This window comes from Oncorhynchus mykiss, chromosome 17, assembly GCF_057628025.1.
Source record: "Oncorhynchus mykiss isolate SJ-2025 chromosome 17, ASM5762802v1, whole genome shotgun sequence".
Classification (NCBI taxonomy): Eukaryota; Metazoa; Chordata; class Actinopteri; order Salmoniformes; family Salmonidae; genus Oncorhynchus; species Oncorhynchus mykiss.
Window position 1 is genome coordinate 1401216 of NC_143038.1, and position 24631 is coordinate 1425846.

Below are 24631 nucleotides of genomic sequence, written 5' to 3' on the forward strand. Positions count from 1 at the left end.
TGACTCTTTAAGGGTAAAGTGAACCGGTAGAGAGGGTAGTAGCTGACTCTTTAAGGATAAAGTGAACCGGTAGAGAGGGTAGTAGCTGACTCTTTAAGGGTAAAGTGAACCGGTAGAGAGGGTATTAGCTGACTCTTTAAGGGTAAAGTGAACCGGTAGAGAGGGTAGTAGCTGACTCTTTAAGGGCAAAGTGAACCGGTAGAGAGGGTAGTAGCTGACTCTGTAAAGTGAACCGGTAGAGAGGGTAGTAGCTGACTCTGTAAAGTGAACCGGTAGAGAGGGTAGTAGCTGACTCTGTAAAGTGAACCGGTAGAGAGGGTAGTAGCTGACTCTTTAAGGGTAAAGTGAACCGGTAGAGAGGGTAGTAGCTGACTCTTTAAGGGTAAAGTGAACCGGTAGAGAGGGTAGTTGCTGACTCTTTAAGGATAAAGTGAACCGGTAGCGAGGGTAGTAGCTGACTCTTTAAGGGTAAAGTGAACCAGTAGAGAGGGTAGTAGCTGACTCTTTAAGGGTAAAGTGAACCGGTAGAGAGGGTAGTTGCTGACTCTTTAAGGGTAAAGTGAACCGGTAGAGAGGGTAGTAGCTGACTCTTTAAGGGTAAAGTGAACCGGTAGAGAGGGTAGTAGCTGACTCTGTAAAGTGAACCGGTAGAGAGGGTAGTAGCTGACTCTTTAAGGGTAAAGTGAACCGGTAGAGAGGGTAGTAGCTGACTCTGTAAAGTGAACCGGTAGAGAGGGTAGTAGCTGACTCTTTAAGGGTAAAGTGAACCAGTAGAGAGGGTAGTTGCTAAATCTTCCACTCAGTACTTTTCTTCCCCAGTAGTGATTTATGATTGAAAGGGGTCCTAGGACTTTTGGCTCAGGCACAGAAGTGTAACCCCAGACAGACAGGCCACCACAAAATGTGAATATTCTGACACTGTGTCCTAGGGAATTAGGGACTGGGAGCAGCCCCTACACACGCGCATACACACACGTGTGTGCCTGCTTGCATGTGTCTGTGTGTGTGTATATGAGCATGAGGTGATTATCAACAGCGTGGCGTAAGGAGGACTCTTCCCCTGTTGTTACACACACCGTCCGAATATGATGCACACACTACCGCCACAGGGTCAGCAGACAGGGACTCCCAATTTGGTCAAGAGCCTTTTAACTTACCACCCCCTCCCTCCCTATCCCTCCAAACCTCCCCACCTCTGTCATTTCCTCAAACTCTTCATTCAACTGTCGTCGTTTACCTTTGAACACCCACCTCCCCTGGGGTTTTACTTTCTGTCACTGGGGAGAAGAGGAGGAAGAGAGGGAGAGAGCGGAGAGAGGGAGAGAGGGAGAGAGGGAGAGAGCGGAGAGAGGGAGAGAGGGAGAGAGAGAGGAAGAGAGAGAGAGGGAGAGAGGGAGAGAGCGGAGAGAGGGAGAGAGGGAGAGAGAGAGGAAGAGAGAGAGAGGGAGAGAGGGAGCTAAGGCCAGGGGCTTTGTCGCTGTCTGTCAGGAGAAGCACTGGGGAGAAAGAGAGAGAGGGAAGAGAGAGGAAAAGTTCCACGGGTTAAAGTAGTCCACGGGACCGCGCGTACAGTATTCAACAGCTTCCCTAGGCTATCAGTCGGCCATCGCAAGGGAGAGAGAGAGGGAGAGAGTTACACCAAAGGATTTTTTATTTATAGCCCCTCCAACGGCAACAGTCAGTAACAACTTTTCCGAGGAGTGTGTGTGGTTGGTTAGTGGAGATAAAGGACTAGTTAGTGATTTTGTTTGGCCATGCAACAGGCCTGGGATAAGGCTCACTTTGAGGCTCACATCGAAAGTGTCAAGAACGGCCAAACTGGTGAAATGTCGGGGAAAAGCCAAGGAGGATATATGGGAACCAAGACGCCCAACGAACACTTCCAGAGGTAAGGGAAATATTGCTGCAAATATACGCACATATACGCACGTATGCTATGTGCCATAGACAGGCTATGGGAAGACATATATATATATATGTCATATATATATATATATGTCATATTAAATACATGCCATGACTGTTATCCCAAAGGTATGTATGAAAATCAATTAGTTCCAAGGGGGATTTAGGAGGAATATATCAATTAATAAATGTCTCCTTAGCGGCATTGAGGGAATTCCAACTTCCGAGGAATAGGGATGTTGAGGGGAGATTTGGCAGGCTGGTATTCATGAATATATCTTTCTCTAACTAGCTATGGATGATGGAATTCAAACTTCTGAACAATAGTTCCAAGGAATACTGTAGTCGGATGGTGGCAGATGAGTTATAGGGTATATACGTTTCAGAAAGGCTGTGGAAAGAGGAAAAAAACACTTCCCAAAACTCCTCAATGTCATCCCTGTGAGCAAGATGGATGAGGTGGAAGGGGTGGGCTCAATGGCCTACAGTGTTTCTGTACAATCATTTATTTCACTGTGGCTCACTAGTGTTCATTCTCCCAGCGGAGTAGCACGGTCTCAAACAGAGTTTTACAGGCAGTCCTACCATGGAAACAGTCAGGAAGAGAGAAAAAGAGAAAACAGAGAATATCAGAACAAAGATCTTTTATAGAAGAGCTGTCTCACTCCGCCTCAAACACACACACCGTATATGTTTATAACAGACAGTAAGGTCTCATATTGAAACACAAGCTGTACTGTGCTCAAAGTAAAGTAGGCAGGACGTACTAAAGGCAAAACTGAAAATAGTAGATTGTAGTTTTAATTTAGTTGAAATTAAAATACGTTTGCTAGTCATAGTCATATAGAACTTTAGTATGTTGAAGAATGTATTAGTCGTTTCTCCTTATATTTGTGTTTCCTAAAACATTCCCTTTGTGTTGATGTTATTATACTTTTATTTGTTAGTTTTTTTAGTATTTCTTCTTTAGAGAATATTAGCACAAAAATCCTTTGGGTTAGACTGAAACCCGTGCTTATATGAGTTGAGGAACTTTAGAAGTAAATGAGTGCTAAATCGTCCTCTTAAATAATGAATACATCATTGTTTTTGTTAAATAAATAAGCAATAAACAGCCCAAGAGATTCTACAGACGCCAGTGAAAACCCTGACTTTCTAAATGAACGTGAGCTAAATACAAGACCTTTCATTAACAATATATGAGAAGTTGGATGGAGACCTTGTGACAACCACTTTATTGTTATTTATATAACTATAACCTTATGGAATATTCTGTTCTCAATATAGTGTAGAATAAATCAAATATATTTGTTTTTAAGAGAAATCACTAATACAATGTTTACCACTTTTCTTATAGCCTTTAGCTTCTCCTAGGCCAAATTAACTTGCCATTCAAACACATTACACAAGTTGTAGTAAATACATATTTTATTTATTTCACTAGTTTAAAATACTACAATGTGTATTATCGATAATGAAGAGATGAATTGGGTTTATTGAAGACTATCTCATTCTATGAAAATGCCATAGCAACAATAAATCATTATTTGATATCAGGTTCAACATTTAACTTTGTAATCTTATGTAAATAAGATACTAATAATAATATGTAATAAATAATTTTATATGTACAATGCAATCAATTGCCTTTGGTGTCTTCTTCAAAAAGTACATTTGATACAATATTACAGTAACGACACATACGGAATTTCCCAAACCATGATTATTTTCAGGTGTGTAAAGTTTACCAGCGTGAATTTCCCAAACCATGATTATTTTCAGGTGTGTAAAGTTTACCAGTGTAATATAACTGATTATCTATCTTGTATAATGCAACCTTGACCTTGACTTACATGTTGAAAAGAAACAGTTATTATCTTATTTTCTAATCATTGACATATTTTCCACTGATTAAATATAATTTGGTAATGTATATTAAGAAAGCTGTAATTATTGACTGTATTAACATTTTATTTAACATAGGTGTGAATACTTATGCAAGGGTAGTTTATACTGGATTTAGTCTGGTTTATAATAGATTATCAATGTTAACTTCTCAATGTCGACTCTTATATAACATTGACTTTCAGTGTTAACTTTTACAATAATAAAGTCAGCCTTTGTTTTTGCTACTACTTGTAATAATAAAGTTGGCCCAACTGTTTACTGGCGTGAAGCCGCTGTACTGTCCATGTCTTTGTACACCTAGTGTACATGAAAAAGTGTACAAGCAGTATTTTAGTGCACTAATATGTACAATTTGATCATTTTACCATGTAAACCAGTGAGCCGTGGTAAAGTATGCTGTTTGAGGGAGGAAAATGTCCCAGTTTAAAGGGAGTTTATGGGGACTTATCATGATGGAGTAACTAGAAAAGGGCAGAGATCATAAGGAATATGTCAGATTACATGCCTCGCGGCTTAAAATATATAAGACGTCATTCGGTATAAAAGTCGTGAGAGAAGCGATCTGCTCGATCAAGACAAGTGAATGCAGCACGGCACGGGTTCTTGATGTCTGTTTCTAAATCACTTTTTAAATGTCATTTTACCAACAAATGTACATTTATTACCATTACTGCAACCAAAGTCTATATTTTTTAGAATTATAGCCCAGTGAAACGGCACAGGTAGGCGATTTTTCTTGACGCTTCGATTTTTGATCGTCGTCACAGAATATAATATGAGTCTATGAACTAGGCCTTATGTGTTTGAGTTTGAGACAGTAAATAGTAGAGTAAATATGTGTAATTTACACCCCTGTTTTACAAGCCCTCTGATTAACGATAAGGAAACGAGTAAGGATTTAACTGGGGATGGAACGGAAAAGAGTTAAATGTGTGTGTTGGTGTGTGTGCACACCCGTGTGTGTTTGTGTGTGCATTTGCAGAGAGGCGTAGGTTCAAGCGGCCATGTTTGTGTGTTGCTGAGCTAGAAAGTGAAATGTTAGAGCAGTCCTTATATGGCTTGCCTGCCCACTCATTCTATTTTAAAACAGCAACAATTTCTATATACGCAGACCCCTCACCTGACACACAACATGGTTTATAGCCGTCCATCAATTAGAAGAACATAGAATGATTAACCTCTCTACACATGATTTATAGCCTACTCACCAGTCCTAACTAATAATACACATTCATCTTGGGTCACAGTACACTTAAAGGGAAAGTTCAGGCTGTTACAAATGTAGACATTTGTAGTCTCTCCGTGACCATAAACTGCTTTAAAGATGAGAAAACAAAAAATGTACATTTGAAATTTGGTTGAACTATCAACTTGCATCCATTTCTTGAAATGTGTGTAATTACATGTACATAGTAACCACTTTAGTAACTAATTCAATAAAAACATGACCTCAACCAGTGAATTGTAAATAAATCATTGTTTCATGTAGAGAACCTGCTTTAACTGTGGACAGATGTGGAGATAACTGATTATTCGGATTATAGATCAAATGTCTTTTGTTAAAAGGAGAAGTCTTCAGTCCCGGTCTTTGTCCCAAAAAAATACTCCATTTATTTATTGTATTTATCTGGAGAAATGTGTCTAGGTATAGACACTGATGGAATTACTTTTACACATCAATATACGCTACTTGTTTGTATAAAGTTAAGCAGTAGACGCTTATGTGCTCTCTCTCTCTCTCTCTCTCTCTCTCTCTCTCTCTCTCTCTCTCTCTCTCACTACTCTTTGTTGAGTCAGTTAAGTTTTGATGTAACCTAGTCTCAGCCCAGCTTTAGAGCACCTGTCATGCCTGTGTGAGTTATACTTTTACAGGGACACAGGTTTTCTATCTTAGCGTGATGGGAATACCAGTTCCCGAGGCATCTTAACATATGTTAAGGCTTCACACAAGTAACCATAACATAACATAGCCCAGTACTGTAGTTTATGTACTATACATTACTACTACCGCAGGTTCTATACATTACGGGAATACCAGGCAGTTCCTCTCTTAGCTGTTCCTGAACCAGGAACCAGGAACCACATGTTAAGGTTTTACACCCAAGCAGCCATAACATAGTACAGTAGGGAAGTTTATGTATCGCCTTACACAGTGCTTCATTTATACCGATACCTCTGTGTCTTACACACTCTCCCCTTTCTCTCCCTCTCCCCCTTTCTCTCTCTCTCCCCTTTCTCACTCTCTCTCTTTCTCTCATCCCTCTCTTTCCCCAGCTGTGTGCTTTATATCACCCTGCCCAGTTTGTCAGAGAAGGGGAAGTTGCCTCTGACCCCTCTTCTTAGGCAGCACTGATTAGCACCCCAGACACCATTCTAGGCCCACAACTCATCTGCAGCCTGATGCGCAGGGCTGTTTTTCTTCTGCCATTTAGTAGTCTCTATATCTCTTTCGCTCTCACTCCCCCCCCCCCCCCCCTCTCTCATCTGCAGCCCCTATAGAAAGTCTGCCTCCTCAGTGAATGTTCCTCTGAGGCTGTAGAACATTTTATTGTTGTGGATGTTGTTGTTTTCTTTCTATTCTTCTCTAGCTGTTGTTGTTGTTGTTGTTATGGATATTGTTGTTGTTTAGCTATTCTTCTCTAGCTGTTGTTGTTGTTATGGATGTTGTTGTAATATTCCTATTCTTCTCTAGCTGTTGTTGTTGTTGTTGCTATGGATGTTGTTGTTGTTTAGCTATTCTTCTCTAGCTGTTGTTATTTTTATGGATGTTGTTGTAATATTCCTATTCTTCTCTAGCTGTTATTGTTGTTGTTATGGACGTTGTTGTTTTTCTATTCTTCTCTTGTTGTGATGACTCCTATTGCAGACACAGTATGTCCATACTGTAGTAGGACTAAGGGTTTAGCCTAGCGAGGGGATAGCTGTCCGTACTGTAGTATGACTTATGGTTTAGCCTAGCGAGGGGATAGCTGTCCATACTGTAGTAGGACTTATGGTTTAGCCTAGCGAGGGGATAGCTGTCCGTACTGTAGTAGGACTTATGGTTTAGCCTAGCGAGGGGATAGCTGTCCATACTGTAGTAGGACTTATGGTTTAGACTAGCTAGGGGATAGCTGTCCATACTGTAGTAGGACTTATGGTTTAGACTAGCTAGGGGATAGCTGTCCATACTGTAGTATGACTTATGGTTTAGCCTAGCGAGGGGATAGCTGTCCATACTGTAGTATGACTTATGGTTTAGCCTAGCGAGGGGATAGCTGTCCATACTGTAGTAGGACTTATGGTTTAGACTAGCTAGGGGATAGCTGTCCATACTGTAGTATGACTAAGGGTTTAGCCTAGCGAGGGGATAGCTGTCCATACTGTAGTAGGACTTATGGTTTAGACAAGCTAGGGGATAGCTGTCCATACTGTAGTAGGACTTATGGTTTAGACTAGCTAGGGGATAGCTGTCCATACTGTAGTATGACTTATGGTTTAGCCTAGCGAGGGGATAGCTGTCCATACTGTAGTAGGACTTATGGTTTAGCCTAGCGAGGGGATAGCTGTCCGTACTGTAGTAGGACTTATGGTTTAGCCTAGCGAGGGGATAGCTGTCCATACTGTAGTAGGACTTATGGTTTAGACTAGCTAGGGGATAGCTGTCCATACTGTAGTAGGACTTATGGTTTAGACTAGCTAGGGGATAGCTGTCCATACTGTAGTAGGACTTATGGTTTAGACTAGCTAGGGGATAGCTGTCCATACTGTAGTATGACTTATGGTTTAGCCTAGCGAGGGGATAGCTGTCCATACTGTAGTAGGACTTATGGTTTAGCCTAGCGAGGGGATATCTGTCCATACTGTAGTAGGACTTATGGTTTAGACTAGCTAGGGGATAGCTGTCCATACTGTAGTAGGACTTATGGTTTAGACTAGCGAGGGGATAGCTGTCCATACTGTAGTATGACTAAGGGTTTAGACTAGCTAGGGGATAGCTGTCCATACTGTAGTAGGACTTTTGGTTTAGCCTAGCGAGGGGATAGCTGTCCATACTGTGGTAGGACTTCAGGACTAATGGTTTAGCTTAGCTAGGGCATAGCTGTCCATACTGTAGTAGGACTTCAGGACTAATGGTTTAGCCTAGCTAGGGGATAGCTGTCAGTACTGTAGTAGGACTTCAGGATTAATGGTTTAGCCTAGCGAGGGGATAGCTGTCAGTACTGTAGTAGGACTTATGGTTTAGCCTAGCGAGGGGATAGCTGTCAGTACTGTAGTATGACTTATGGTTTAGCCTAGCGAGGGGATAGCTGTCAGTACTGTAGTAGGACTTATGGTTCAGCCTAGCGGGGGGATAGCTGTCCATACTGTGGTAGGACTTCAGGACTAATGGTTTAGCCTAGCTAGGGGATAGCTGTCCATACTGTAGTAGGACTTATGGTTTAGCCTAGCGAGGGGATAGCTGTCCATACTGTAGTAGGACTTATGGTTTAGCCTAACGAGGGGATATCTGTCTCCAAAGAATAACTGTAAACATTTTTATTTCTCTGTTAAAGGTTCATAGTGCTGTTAATGCACTCTTAGAAGAAAAGGTGCTTTCTAGAACCTTAAAGGGTATTTCAACTGTCCTCGTAGGAGAACCTTTTGAAGAACCGTTTTTGGTTCCGAGTAAAACCCCTTTGGTTCCAAGTAGAACACCTTTGTGTACAACCCAAAAGGGTTGTACCTGGAACTAAAAAGGGTTGTACCAAGAAGCAGAAATGGTTCTGTTATGGGGACAGCCGAAGAACCCTTTTGGAACCAGAGTGTAGCATGCAGGATATGGTCCTGGGGTGTGGCTGATGACAGGTAAAGACCTGTGGACAACATGGAGAACATGTTATGAATGCCACGATGATGTAGAGAACAATAGCTCACCATTGATGCTGGTGATCCCGCTGAAGGTCTCAGGAAGACAAATGGTTGAAGGTGCGACATTCATGTTCTCTTGCAAAAAGCACTCGACTACATTAATATGCTATTACAGCATGTTATTACAACATTGTTACCATAGTAGTTATATTGTTATGACACAAGTATTTTAACAAAATAATACAATAATCATAAACACCATAAGGACCATAAATGTTAATTGCTGCAGTAAAGTGCTATAAAGTGAAGTAAAGTGCTACAGTTGATGAGAAAGAAGGTGTCAGTAGTTCTGTCACACTGACCAGACAGATAGGGGGACATTAACCAAAGCTCTCTAATGTGTTTTCCCAGGTCCGGCACGGCATAGTACCCCCTGCCAGGCAATAATAATGTCAGCCTTGACATTAATTAGTGGCTAGATGAACAGCTCAACTTTGTATTTGTTTATTCAGGGAAATGCAGGTTTATTTTTATTTTTATTTATATAACCTTTATTTAACTAGGCAAGTCAGTTAAGAACAAATTCTTATTTACAATGACGGCTAACCCCGGCTAAACCCGGACGACAGGTGCTTGTCCTAATCCTCGTGCCTCTGTGAAAGTAAACAGTTTACCGAGTCAAGCCGGGGCATGGCAGTAAGGAGAGCGATATAAAAACAATACTCCGTGTGGCTGTTGCTTCTTATAAAAAGGATTTAGAAAATACCATTAGAAGGACGTTAGCAACGTTAGCATGACACGCTAACTGCCTTGGTGCCAGGGGACAGATCTTATTTGCTCTGCCCAACCACAGTAGGCCACAGCTGCAACACACACAGACCACCGACTAAGGCCTATTTGTAGATAGGTGATTTTGTTCTATCATGGTCCCAGATCTGTTTGTCCAGTCTTGTCCATTCCTATGGTCAGCTGGCAGGCACAAACTGATCTGGACAGGGATCATTTCATTCCTCCCTTGCTACAGAAGTTGTGTATTTGGAGCAAACACCTCCTCCTCTTCCCCCTCTTCCTCCTCTTCCTCCTCTTCCCTCACCTCCCTCCTTCTTCCTCTCCACCTCCCATCTAACCCTGGACCCTGAGCATGTGTTCATTGCTGTGTTGACACCTGGCAGCAACTGGGCTAATCTGTATGATAAATGGCTGACAGGTCCGTGGCACTAATAAAAGCAGCACGGAGCTCCTTAACCAGGATGCTTCAGTTAGTGCTCTTGACCAGACTCACTACCATGTGGTTTCACAAAGATGTGTTTAGAGCAGGTTGTGTTTGAGTAGTGTTGTGGGCACCGGGCATTAGGAAACTTTAATCAAGGGGAAATGAACAGATATTGGAAAGCTAGAAGGTTAGGTGGCAGACAGGTGTGTCAGTGCTCCTAACTCCTGACTCGAATACCACATGGCCATATTTACAGATTGATGTTGCTTCAACAGCTTTTTAGAAAAGTAATGTCAAGCGAAAATATGTTGATATCGGAAAGGTAGGCTTACCCAGGTCAACCTTTCTAATGTTTGCATAGTGTAACCCAGTGGAATTAGGAGAAGGTACCCCCGGCTGTGAGGTTGAGGCTTCTGAGGTCTTTGACACCTGTCTGACGATCTACTGTGTTGTTTCACAAAGTCTTTCTTCCTTTAGAGAAACAAGAAACTGATATTGAAAAGGTACGCAGATATTTTGGTTGATAGTTGATACATGTGGAAGACCAAAGTCAGCTTCTCTCTTCTGTTCAAACGAAACCCTCAAATCTAGCAAGTGTGCCTGCGTCTGTAAAATAAAATCTATGCTTCTCAGGAATCTTTGTTACATCAGATAAATCATTGTAAGTTACAAAACTTTAGGATTTGATTGGTTAAGTACAAAGTATGTGATGTCATAGGAACGTTGCAAAGTAACAAAATATCCATGTTCAGAAGAATTAAGGCTGGTGATCCCAATCTAGCAGGGATCTCTCACACAGGTGCTTGCGCCCAATTATTGATGCCTTACTCAGTTTCCCTATCAAAATCCTTCGAGCTGTACTATACGACTGAAAGAGCCTTAAAGCAGCCAGATAGATTAAACATAACCATTAATTACACCATTGATAATATATTCTCCTGCAGATACTGTTTGTGACCCCTATGACACCAGAGCTACCCTACAAGGTACAGATGTAGGATCTTAATTTGAACACCCTTCTGTTGCTGAGAATTCTACTGCACAGCAGTAAATGCAAACCTGTAGTGTATTTGAGGTTTAAAAAGGCTTCTAAAGTTTTTAATTTCCGACTTGATTTTCCCCTTATTAAAAAGCTACAAAAATGTCCATGAATTATAATCTACATAATAATTCACAGTTCCTGTTATTGCAGGATTATTTCCCTGCTGTAGCAAACGGCCTCCTACATCCGTAGACATCAGAGATTAAGAGAGATTTTTGTTGGATATGAAAGATTTTTTTTTTCCTTTACGGCTTCAAGAGAATTTGTGGCCTGGTCCCAAAACTGTTTGTGCTGTTGCCAATGATCAGAGGAGTTGACAAGACACCACAAAATGATCTGCGACCAGGCTAGGAAATCCAGAGCATTTTATGGAAAGCATCTTATGAACAGGAGGGCTGAATAATGAACCAATGGTAAAACAACATCAGAGTAGAGGTGTGGAGTGTGTCGACTTAACAGTACTAAGCATCTGGAACTTTGTTCAGAACGAGAGGATTTTGAAGGGGTTTAAACGCCTGTTTGATAACTCACGGTTGACAGGCGAGAGTTTAGCCGACTTTAGATAAGCGCTCAATGAAAGATTGTCCCTCGGCTTGTTGTTTCTTACACAGCCAAGAGCTTTTCACACACAGAGGCGGGAATCAGAGAGATATACTGTATTCATTTCCACAGATCATCACATTTTCAGCCTTTGTTGTGGAAGGCTCCTCTCTGGGAATTCTATTCCTTTACTACTACAGATATACAATGGACATTTAGTGCAATTTGCAGCTGGAAATCTAACTAAATAGCCTATCTCCTTTAAAGTACTCATTTAAGGTATTAGATCATATGTCACCATAATGGGCCCATTTACTGGTAGGTGTTTGTCTTGTACTGTAATTTAGAAGGCCAATCTGGCAACATGTAAACGTCCCAGTCAGTGTGAAACAGTATCTAAAATTAAAGAGCTGTTCATGTAGATCACACTAGGAATGGTCATGGTGAATGTGGGACAGGCTGTCAACTTTATAGAAAATCATATATAGCCTTTATTTGACTGTGAAAAGACGCAGTGTACCATGGGTAACACATCAGAAAACACGTGGACTCTTTAAATAAGAGTTTTACATTCAGAGTGTACGTGTGCGTCAGCGAGTGTGTGATCGCGCGCGTGTGTGTGGGCATGCAGTGCTTTGTGTGTGTGTGTGTGTGTGTGTGTGTGTGCTTTGTGTGTGTGTGTGTGTGTGTGTGTGTGTGTGTGTGTGTGTGTGTGCGTGCGTGCGTGCGTGCGTGCGTGCGTGCGTGCGTGCGTGTGGACAATCCGTTAATCCATGGTTTATATCAGAGGTCGTCAGGTTGCGTAGGCACATCAAAAAAGAAAGGGTTTCTATCGACCGAGCATGTCACCAAAATTAATTTGGTTATTATTAGTGACAAAGAGATCAGGGCTTCAACGAAGTAATGCCTATTGACTTGCTCTCTTTCCGTCTCTCTCCCCGTCTCTCTCTCTCTGTCTCTCTCTCTCTGTCTCTCTGTCTCTCTCTCTCTCTCTCTCTCTCCGTCTCTCTCTCTCTCCGTCTCTCTCTCTCTCTCCGTCTCTCTCTCCATCTTCCTCTCTCTCTCTCTCCGTCTCTCTCTCCGTCTCTCTCTCTCTCTCTCTCTCTCGCTCTCTCTCGCGCTCTCTCTCTCTCTCTCCGTCTCTCTCACTCTCTGTCTCTCTCTCCGTCTTCCGCTCTCTCTCCGTCTTCCTCTCTCTCTCTCCGTCTCTCTCTCTCTCTTTCTCTCTCCGTCTTCCTCTCTCTCCCTCTCTCTCTCTCTCTCTCCGTCTTCCTCTCTCTCTCTCTCTCTCTCCATCTCTCTCTCTCTCTCTCCGTCTCTCTCTCTCTCTCCGTCTCTCTCTGTCTCTCTCTCTCTGTCTGTCTCTCTCTCTGTCTCTCTCACTCTCTGTCTCTCTCTCCGTCTACCGCTCTCTCTCCGTCTTCCTCTCTCTCTCTCTCTCTCTCTCCGTCTCTCTCTCTCTCTCTCTCTCTCTCTCCGTCTTCCTCTCTCTCCATCTCTCTCTCTCTCTCCGTCTTCCTCTCTCTCTCTCTCTCTCTCCATCTCTCTCTCTCTCTCTCCGTCTCTCTCTCTCTCCCCGTCTCTCTCTGTCTGTCTTCCGCTCTCTATCCGTCTCTCGCAGCCTTCTCTTCCTCAAATACGTACCAACCACCAGACCTGGGTTCAAACATTAGCCTTCCTGGAGTACCAGATGGGCAGGGTTAACACTTTTGTGACTACTCTATTGATTGCAACAGGCAAGATCAATCAAGCACAGACAGTGTATTTGAAAGGATTTCAAAATAGTATTTGAACCAGGTCTGCACCCAACCACGTGTGTGAAATGCTGAGGACATCCCCTGTGTGTTCTAATGTAGAGAATGTACTGTATGCATGTTGCTGCCCAGGTCTACCCAATGGAGGTCCTCCTAGCAGGGGTTAGCCTAACAGGATAGCCTGTTTTAAAGAAGATAATAACCACCCTGTATGAAGTCCAGAGCCATGCTGTGTGTGTGTGTGTGTACGCGTGTGTGTTTGTGTGCGCGTGCATGCACGTCTGTGTGTGAGTGTGTGCGCATGCGTCTGTTTGTGTGTGAACAGCTGAAGGACTGGTAGAGTGTGCAGCACGTGTGCTCACCCCAAAGGCATCCCTCTGCTTTCATCTACATGGGAACAGAATACAGGAAATCAAATATAAACCCTCACACATTTCACAATGGCAGCAGGCTAATGCTGGCAGGCTAATACTTCAACTAGTTGTTCATTGACGAATGTGAACTGGAGGACTGGAAGTGGGGTGCAGACACAAGTCCTACACACTTCTTTCTTCTACACTTATTTGATTGGTCTGCTCAAATGGGTCAAATTCCCATTCGTGGCAACAGTGTGGACTGTATAGTGAACATGTAGGTCTATAGCTGGAATAAACAGCCATAGCTGACTTCAGGAAGCTGGTTAAAATAATGTGCAAAACATCATACCATGTTAATGTAAATGCAGTCCCCCTCTACATATGAATATTAATAGCAGCCCATTCTAATTTAGTTACATCATCTTAGATGTCCTTACCGCGTTTAGGCTACCTCCTTTAGATGGACCTAGAGCTTCCACTGGTGGGGGTAGTGTTTCTCACAGTGTGAGAGCCCAGAGGGGAATATAGCCTGGCCCCGCGCTCATCTGGCACACGCTATTACTTATAATGACTGTGTGTTATTGTCTAGCGCTAACCCCCTGTTAATACCACATTCTATTTTCAAAAACAGCCGCGTTAGAGAAGCCAATGGGGAGGCAGATGAAACTGGATATCTCACACCTGACAATGCAGACATAACACCTTTGAGTCAACGTGACAGTGTTTTAGTGTTTCAAAGTTGTGCTGTTAGTAGATTTAGTAACAAAATAGGTTTAGTCTTTTTGAAGATGACAGAATTAAGGATTCAGTTGTATCACGGTCAGAGCCGTGGTGTGGTGCCCTCCTCCTCTCTGCTATCTAAAGCCACCCCTGCTGGCAGTGACACTGGATTCAGACTTCTTGGCCGTGTAGAAGATTACTGAGGAGGGTGCGTGGATGTTTAGACTCGATGGGGAGCTAAAGACGGCGTGTTAATGAGCTGGTTAATTATTAGTAATCCACCAGAAAAATTACAGACAAGTGAAACATGACTCGTACTCCTGACGTCAGTAGATGTCTAGATTTACGTCTCTAGATTCTAGATGTATGTCTCTAGATTCGAGATGTATGTCTCTAGATTCGAGATGTACGTCTCTAGATTCTAGATTTACGTCTCTAGATTCTAGATGGACGTAATGTCATTATTGTCATTATTAAATGTTAGCCTGTCGTGTGTGTGTGTGTGTGTGTGTGTGTGTGTGTGTGTGTGTGTGTGTGTGTGTGTGTGTGTGTGTGTGTGTGTGTGTGCGTGCGTGCGTGCGTGCGTGCGTGCGTGTGGGTGGGCGTGTGTGTGTGTGCAAGTATGGCTTCTATAAGCTACCCTTGTGCCTTGATATGGTAGATAAAACGTCCTGTGGATCAGGTATAGCTTTATTGAATGTTTAAACTATAAATATGATGACAAGGAAACTCAAATATGATGTCACGCAACCCTATTGTATGAAGCAGTGTTGTTAAGATCTAGGATGCTTTCAGTGATGGTGTTATGTGTTTTGACATGTGTTGGGGTTCCTTCCTCCTCTGAAGGATCTGGAATGCCCCAACCCAATAAATGGAAGCTGTAAGATGACCCAGCCCTTAAATGTACATTCCTGTGGAATTGTAAGGGCCGAAAAGCAGTTTTGACCCCTTAAGATAGTAGTTTTGACAGATTAGGCTGCCTCAACAAAGCAGACAGACATGTTTAAATAAAGTCCTTCCTGTCCTTTGATTATCTTGTTCATATTTCATCATGTTTCAGTACAATTACATGACTTTCTTCTCTTTTAATACATGCCACGTTATGTTTGGAGGGAAGATGAAGGCTGACACAATACTGGTATTTGACCAGAAACTAACAGGGCAACGTGTGATGGTCAAACTACAAGGTTAACGGCAATAACAACAGTTCAGATGTAAGTGTAGAACCCAAAGGGCTGAAAGGTTTACAGTTATACCTTGAATATTCAAGTTACAGTTCTACCCTGAAGATGAACGTGACAGTTCTACCCTAATAATGAACGTTACAGTTCTACCCTGAAGATGAACGTTACAGTTCTACCCTAATAATGAACGTCACAGTTCTACCCTGAAGATGAACGTGACAGTTCTACCCTAATAATGAACGTCACAGTTCTACCCTGAAGATGAACGTGACAGTTCTACCCTAATAATGAACGTTACAGTTCTACCCTGAAGATGAACGTTACAGTTCTACCCTGAAGATTCAAGTTTCAAATTGTATTAGTCGTATGTACAGGATACACTTTGTATAAATCGTCCAACGAAAACGTCCAACGAAATCCTTACATGCAGGTTCCTTCTCGACAATGCAACAACAATAAGAAATAATAAAAGATAAGAATAGGATATAGTTATAGGTAACATTAGGGTTATAGGTAACATGATGGTAACATTAGGGTTATAGGTAACATGATGGTAACATTAGGGTTATAGGTAACATTAGGCATTTCAGGTAAAATAACAACTCAATGTTTATATCCCAGGACAAATTAGCTAGCAAGTGCAAGCTAACTAGCTAAATTGCCATAAATGGTTAATGCTTTTCGACCTCTTCTACCGAAGTCGATGCCTCTCCTTGTTCGGGCGGTTCTCGGCGATCGACGTCACCGGTCTTCTAGCCATCATTGATCTATGTTTCATTTTCCATTGGTGTTGTCTGGTCTTCTTACACACCTGGTTCCAATCCCATTCATTAATTGTTGTGTATTTAACCCTCTGTTTCCCCTCATGTCCTTGTCAGAGATTGTTTATTGTTATGCTCATGGTTTATGGATTGGTGTGCGACGGGTTTGGTGTAGGGGGACAAAATAAATGTATGTACGATGAAGCACGCTCGCAGCCGGTTTGGGTTTCGTGTTAGGGTTATAGGTAACATTATGGTAACATTAGGGTTATAGGTAACATTATGGTAACATTAGGGTTATAGGTAACATTATGGTAACATTAGGGTTATAGGTAACATTAGGGTTATAGGTAACATTATGGTAACATTAGGGTTATAGGTAACATTATGGTAACATTAGGGTTATAGGTAACATTATGGTAACATTAGGGTTATAAGGTAACATCAGGGTTGAGAGAGAGAGAGAGAGAGAGAGAGAGAGAGAGAGAGAGAGAGAGAGAGAGAGAGAGAGAGAGAGAGAGAGAGAGAGAGAGAGAGAGAGAGAGAGAGAGAGAGAGAGAGAGAGAGAGAGAGAGAGAGAGAGAGAGAGAGAGAGAGAGAGAGAGAGAGAGAGAGAGAGAGAGAGAGAGAGAGAGAGAGAGAGAGAGAGAGAGAGAGAGAGAATACTGCCCACAAAATGAGGTGGAAACTGAGCTGCACCTTCTCACCTCTTGCCAAATGTATGACCATATTAGAGACACATATTTCCCTCAGATTACACAGATCCACAAAGAATTCCCATATCTATTGGGTGAACTACCACAGTGTGCAGTCACAGCAGCAAGATTTGTGAACTGTTAGAGAGAAAGAGAGAGAGTGAGACAGAGAGAGAGAGAAAGTAAGTAAGTATCATCATCCCATGTTCTCTCAGTCTACTCTTCTCTGGCTTCAGTCCCACAACTGGGAACCAACATGGGATTTCTCCCAAAGGAGTTGGTATGGAGGATGGGAATTAAATGGGGAAAGCCAGGTGGCAACAGAAAAATTCCTGCTGTCCAATGGACGCTGAGGGTTGGGAAAACCGACTCCGGCACAGCTTCGGAGAGAGAGAGAGATAGAGACCCGCAAAACACCTGGTGGTGTGTAAGCGATATTGAAAATTCACATGTGGAGCCTGATCACGAGGGGAAAGTGGGTGGAAGGAAAGGAGGGTGGGACGGAGGGTGGAATGGGGGAGGGGTAAAACGGAGGAGTGTGTAGAGCATTCCTATGGCCTAGCCTTTGAAAACGAGTGAAATCAGAGATCCCTGTATGACACGACCATCGCCTGTCAGCAGACCAATATGCCTGTCGCTCAGTGTCAATGGAGAGAGAATGAGAGGGGGAGGACAATGGCAGGAGATAGGGGAGGAGGGGAAGGGTCTGTATAGCAAGTGCTGTGTGTCTCTCTGAAGAACCACATGCAGTAGGTGTGTTTGACAACTTGGTGATCATGTAATCACGTTGGTAACCATGGAATGAAGTTGATAATCAGTGTGTTCATTGGACAGGGGAGGTGCCATTTCTGAGCCATGTCAGTTTGTGTTTTGTATTTTGGATCGTAGGTGAGTGTCTCTGGCGGTAGGTCCAGGTGCTTCCTGTTTGAAAGTAGTCCCTGTAGCCTACATGTATCCCATCTACCCAGACCTATGTCTCCCCGGGAGGTGCTGATGCATACCTAAGCACATTTACTGCATGTTTTTACCTGACACCAGTGACACCAGTGACAGTGATTTGTGACGTATTAAGCTACACCAACGACACACTACAAGGGGATCAGTTGGGGCCTGAATAATGTCTAATGTCTGGGCCTATAGACAGCCTGTCCCAGACCTGGGTTCAAATACGTTCTGTGTTTGCTTTAGCTTGCCTGGATGCTGGGTTTCCACTTTTCTTCACTTTTGTACTTTTTCTGCTATTGGGTCCATTGTGGCAGGCAAGCTCAATCGAGAACAGTTGAAGTATTTGAAATGGTTTCGAATAGTATTTGAACCCAGGTCTGGCCTGTCTGAGTATAACACCAGATGGGATGTGTATAAATGATCTGTCACACCCTCACCCCCCGAATCGTCCCCCCTCACCCCCCGGATCCTCCCTCCTCACCCCCTGTCCCCTCCACTGTGCGCCTGATCAGATTGGCCAGCAGGTGTGTTAGAAGAGGGGGGGGTAATAGAAAATGTTACATCTCACCATTTGGTTATTTTAGACATGATACCCACCACCGCATCATAAATGAACAATGTGTGCTATTCGCCACGGAACTCTCCCCGGAGTGTCACAAGACCCGTCTCGGGCCAATGAGGTACGTGCGGGTGGTGCTCAGCCAATGGGGGTTGAGCGAGGATCAAGGCCCCGGTGACGTTTTGTAGGACTTGTTGACAGTTGAAAACAGGTCACCATTCGTCTTGTGCCAAGGTGTCTAACGGCCAACACCTACTGTGCATTATGATAAATAAATAAGAAGGGTTTAGCATGGCAATACTAATATTCTGTAATCCGCTCATTTCGGCACTCGGGGGACTCTAATTCTACTGCTGATAGGCGATATAATTCATCTTTTGAAAAATAACTCTTACTATCAAGAAGAAATACAGTACATTTAGTTTGGCTTGGCTGATTTGACAGGACATCTTAGAAGTCTCACAAAACAGGGTTAGATAAACGTAACAAACAGAAAAATCTATTTTTAATTTGATTTATGATACCTTTCTGTTTCTTATTGCCAGCAGATGTTAAATCCATGTAGAATCAAAGCTCGTGGATTCCAGTGAATGTTACAGCATATTCACGGAGCATTAGATGAGTTCATGAGAAGAGGAGGCCTTGCATGGAGGTCTACGTGAACCAGTTATACTGTAGTCTGTATTCTCACACAGAGGAAACCACAGGAGTAGAATTAGAACAATTAGGATCACATGGGAGGAACTAGCTGCTAAAGATAAAGCTGCTACAGTATATCAAGAGAGAAAGGGGGTGAGAGAGAGAGAGGGAGGGAGAGAGAGAGGGTGAGAGAGAGAGAGAGAGAGGGAGAGAGAGAGGGTGTGTGAGAGAGAGAGAGGGTGAGAGAGAGGGTGTGTGAGAGAGAGAGGGTGAGAGAGAGAGGGGGAGAGAGAGAGAGAGAGAGAGAGAGGGTGAGAGAGAGGGTGTGTGAGAGAGAGAGAGGGTGAGAGAGAGAGGGGGAGAGAGAGAGAGAGAGAGAGAGAGGGTGTGAGAGAGAGAGTTCACTTTAGTTTATTATCGATTTCACTTGCTTTGGCAATGTAACCACATGTTTCCCATGCCAATAAAGCCCCTTAAATTGAATTGAAATTGAATTAAGAGCGAGAGAGAGAGATAATCATCATCCCATGTCCTCTCAGTCTCCCCCCTCTCTGGCTTCAGTCCCTTTTTGACACCTGATTCAACACAAATGGGAACCAACATGGGATTTCTCCCAAAGGAGCTGGGATGAAAGATGGAAAGGAAATGGGACAAGCCCGAGTGGCAACAGAAACATTCACGCTGTCCAACGGATACTGAGGGTCGGGAAAATCGACTCCGGCCCAGCTCCGGAAATCTGACTCCGGCTGGTCAGCCTGTCACCGGCACCGGCCAGGCCCTAGCCGTATTATCTTTCCATGTAATCAGAGGCTTGGAGGGCCATGCCAAACTCTCCTCCCCTGCTCTACACCATATTAGCTATTTAATTAATGGCCCACACATGGATTTTGTTTTCACAGAAACCATAAACGGAAGTCATTTCACACAATTTTTCAGTCTATCTAAGTGGGTGCAGATGTGACATACTGTTAGACCCAGAGCCATAAACACTCTATATACAAATTAGTGGATTCAGCTATTTCAGCCACACCCGTTGCTGACAGTTGTATAAAATTAAGCACACAGCCATGCAATCTCCATAGGAAAACGTTGGTAGTAGAATGACCTTACTGAAGAGCTCAGTGACTTTCAACGTGGCACCGCCACCTTTCCAACAAGTCCTTTTGTCAAATTTCTACCCTGCTAGAGCTGCTACGGTCAACTGTAAGTGCTGTTATAGGAAACATCTAGGAGCAACAACGGCTCAGCTGCGAAGTAGTAGGCCACACAAGCTCACAGAACGGGACCGCCGAGTGCTGATCGTCTGTCCTTGGTTGCAACACTCCTTACTGAGTTCCAAACTGCCTCTGGAAGCAACGTCAGCACAAGATCTGTTTGTTGGGAGCTTCATGAAATGGGTTTCCATGGCCGACCATCCGCACACAAGTCTAACATCATTATGCGCAATAACAAGCGTTGGCTAGAGTGGTGTAATGCTCGCCGCCATTGGACTTTGAATCAGTGGAAATGCATTCTCTGGTGTGATGACTCACGCTTCACCATCTGATAGTCGGACGGACGAGTCGGGCTGGGCCCCTTAGTTCCAGTGAAGGGAAATCTTAACGCTTCAGCATACAATAACATTCTAGACTATTATGTGCTTCCAATGTTTTGGCAACAGTTTGGAGAAGGCCCTTTCCTGTTTCAGCATAACAATGGCCCCTTGCACAAAACGAGGTCCATGTAGAAATGGTTTGTAGAGATCCGTGTGGAAGAACTAGACTGGTCTATCCAGAGCCCTGACCTCAACCCCATCGAACACCTTTGGGATGAATTGGAACGCAGACTGCGAACCAGGCCTAATCGCCTTACATCAGTGCCAAAACTCACTAATGCTCTTGTGGCTGAATGGAAGCAAGTCCCCGCAGCAATGTTCCAACATCTAGTAGAAAGCTTTCCCAGAGTAGTGGAGGCTGTTATAGCAGCAAAGGGGGGCCAACTCCTTATTAATGCCCATGATTTTGGAATAAGATGTTTGACAGGCAGGTGTCCACATACTTTTGGTCATGTAGTGAATATAGAGAGTTAAGACATTGAGGTTTCTGCATCATGGTGGATTTACCTGATGCTACATTCCATGGCAGCCATGTTAGCTTCGCATGGGCAATATTGACCAATAGCAGTTCACAGAATCTTCTACATTTTAAACAATGCTATGTACAATAGTCCAAATTCTCGTCATTAATGGATAAATAGAATGCTAAAAGGCGCTAACATGGCGTCCATTCTAAAAGTTGGCCCAGCTCTCTGGTTAGTTCTATTCACCACCCCATTACACTTTGGGTGTTTAAATCCCACAACTTTTTAACACATGAATCATCATTAGTCATGACCGGAACACGTGAAGACTATAAATATAATATGATTGCTCATACAGTTAATTACATACATTATTATTTCCCCTGACATGGAGACATTTCTAATCAAATGTTGCTTTCTTCCTCTTCACGGGAGGTTATTAATAACTGAGCCCCTGCAAGTCCCTGGATGTGCCTACACTACCTTCAAACTATTAATTAAGTCAGACGTTGACGATTGTTCCTGATTTTTCCTCCTGTTGGCGAGAGTTTGATCACGGCAGGTGCAAAGTCAAGTGCAAATAACACTTTTGATATTTTTGTGGCTTCATTAATGTCTTTATTAATGTCTTAATTTCATGTATTTATTGAATGTGTACCGTTTGAAATAGCATGCGTGGGTCTGGAAACGGCACATAGCTGGTGTGGAACAGTGTTAGAGACCTGAGTCTCTAGTGACTCATATGACAGGTTGGTTGGTGGGTCTGAGTGAGTCACGACTGACCGTCTATACTCCTACACCTTGCATAACACGCACGCACGCACACACACACACACACACACACACATGCACACACCCACACACACCACGCTCGGATACGCACGCACGCAGGCACACACACACACACAAACCGCACACACACACACACACAAACCGCACACACACTTTGGTACTACTGACTGACCGTCTATACTCCTACACTTTGCATAACACACACTCCACACACCACACACCACACATGCACACACACCACACCACAAGCGCTCACACACTCACGCAGGCACACACACACAAACCACACACACACACGCACACGCAAACACACACACACACACACACACACACACACACACACACACACACACACACACACACACACACACACACACACAAAATGATTTTGGTACTACAATGATAACTGACTGACCGTCTATACTCCTACACTTTGCATAACACACACACACCACACACCACACACCACACAACACACAACACACATGCACACACCACACGCTCTCGCACACACACGCACGCACGCAGGCACACACACACACCAACCGCACACAAACCTCCCCCCCACACACACACGCACAAACACACACTTTGGTACTACTTTGATAACTGGGTCACCACTTCTAAGGGGGATGCAATGTGTTAGTTTGAAGCAGCAGGCCTATAGTACGTAAACCATAACAACACTGACTGAAGCCAGAGTCAGCCGTGTGGGTTATGAAATGTGTCGCTTTGTGTTGTCGTTATGTATGTATAAATGTATTCTGAGGTAACCCAGTTTGGAAAGTTAGGATCGAAGGATTTGAACATGGAAACGCCTCCAAAACGCTGTTTGAAGTACTAAGGTCAGTCACAGTGAGGCTTTTATCTATTGTATGTTTTTGTAATGTTTGTCAAGTGTTCTATGCCTCCTCTGAATTGGGTGCTGTGGACGAGTCTTTCATAACTTTCAGAACTAACAATTCAACGTCTATTCCACGTTGGTTCAACATCATTTCATTGAAACGACGTGGAAACAACGTTGATTCAACCAGTGTGTGCCCAGAGGGAAGTGTCTTCAGGACATCACATGTAGGATACCTTCATTACATAACATACAGTATGACGTCATTAATCATCCTCAGCTTAGACCAACTGCTCTGCAACCGGTGGGTGTCACTGTGCGTCCCTTAAGCAAGGGCTTAATGAGATATCCTTCTATGAAGTGTCCCTCCTCCCCTTGGCTCTAATCACGGCACCTGGCTCTGGAAAAAACTCCCCGGACCTCAGAACACTATTCCGGACCACTGCTATCACCCCTTCCTCTACAGCTATCTACTAACATAGACAGATGAGTGTCAGGGACATACGTGGTGAGAGGGAGAGACAGAACGATAGAGAGAGAGAGAGAGAGAGAGAGGATGGGGAGAGAGGGAGAGACAGAACGATAGAGAGAGAGAGGATGGGGAGAGAGGGAGAGAGAGGATGGGAAGAGAGGGAGAGAGAACGATAGAGAGAGAGAGAGAGAGAGAGAGAGAGAGAGAGGGGATGGGGAGAGAGGGAGAGAGGGGGAGAGAGGATGCGAAGAGAGGGAAGAGACAGAACGATAGAGAGAGAGAGAGAGAGAGAGAGAGGATGGGGAGAGAGGGAGAGACAGAACGATAGAGAGAGAGAGAGAGAGAGAGAGAGAGAGAGAGAGGATGGGGAGAGAGGGAGAGACAGAACGATAGAGAGAGAGAGAGGATGGGGAGAGAGGGAGAGAGAGGATGGGAAGAGAGGGAGAGACAGAACGATAGAGAGAGAGAGAGAGAGAGAGAGAGAGAGAGAGAGAGAGAGAGAGAGAGAGAGAGAGGGGATGGGGAGAGAGGGAGAGAGGGGGAGAGAGGATGCGAAGAGAGGGAGAGACAGAACGATAGAGAGAGAGAGAGAGAGAGAGAGAGAGAGCGAGAGAGAGAGAGTTGTGACCTGTTGCCACGAGAAAAGGGCAACCAGTGAAGAACACACACCATTGTAAATACAACCCATATTTATGCTTATTTATTTTATCTTGTGTCCTTTACCATTTGTACATTGTTAAAACACTGTATATATATATATATATATAATATGACATTTGTAATGTCTTTATTGTTTTTGAAACTTCTGTATGTGTAATGTTTACTGTTAATTTTTATTGTTTATTTCACTTTATATACTCACTTTATATATTATCTACCTCACTTGCTTTGGCAATGTTAACACATGTTTCCCATGCCAATAAAGCCCTTGAATTGAATTTAATTGAGAGAGAGAGGATGGGGAGAGAGGGAGAGAGGGAGAGAGAGGGGAGAGCGAGAGTGAGAGAGAGGGGGAAAGAGCGACAGATATACACAGAGACAGAGACAGAACGACAGAGCGTGATAGAGAGAGTGCAGTGTTGGCTGCACTCATTTAACATCAGGCATGTTAATGGCCTACCCCACAACACCCATATAGGACAACAGTGAGGGCCTGGAAAATGTTGGTCTGTCAGTACAAGGTCGTGACTCCAGCTAAAGAGTCTCCTGCTTATTAACTCTTAGCTAATCATTGGGCCAAAGGGAGAGGAGTCCAGGGAAGGGACTGGGGGAGGTAGCTGATGGAGACCCGATCATAGCTGATGGAGACCTGATGATAGCTGCTATTAAGTAATTGGACCCTAGATGTGAATGTATTCTCGCTCTGCAAGACAGAGATGCCACTTGACAAGTTTGATTGTGTGTGTGTGAGGAG

At 43.5% G+C, this 24631-nt stretch overlaps 1 protein-coding gene across 1 annotated transcript in view; it reads left to right on the top strand.

Annotated features, from left to right (window-relative positions):
• The first annotated feature begins 1070 nt into the window (after positions 1–1070).
• The window catches only part of rbm20 (RNA binding motif protein 20), a 69244-nt gene continuing 45683 nt past the window's right edge, over positions 1071–24631 (top strand). Inside the window, exon 1 of the mRNA XM_090204381.1 lies at positions 1071–1888. Coding sequence (XP_090060507.1) covers positions 1755–1888 — 134 coding nt within the window. The 5' untranslated portion in view covers positions 1071–1754. The remainder of the gene's footprint in view (positions 1889–24631) is intronic.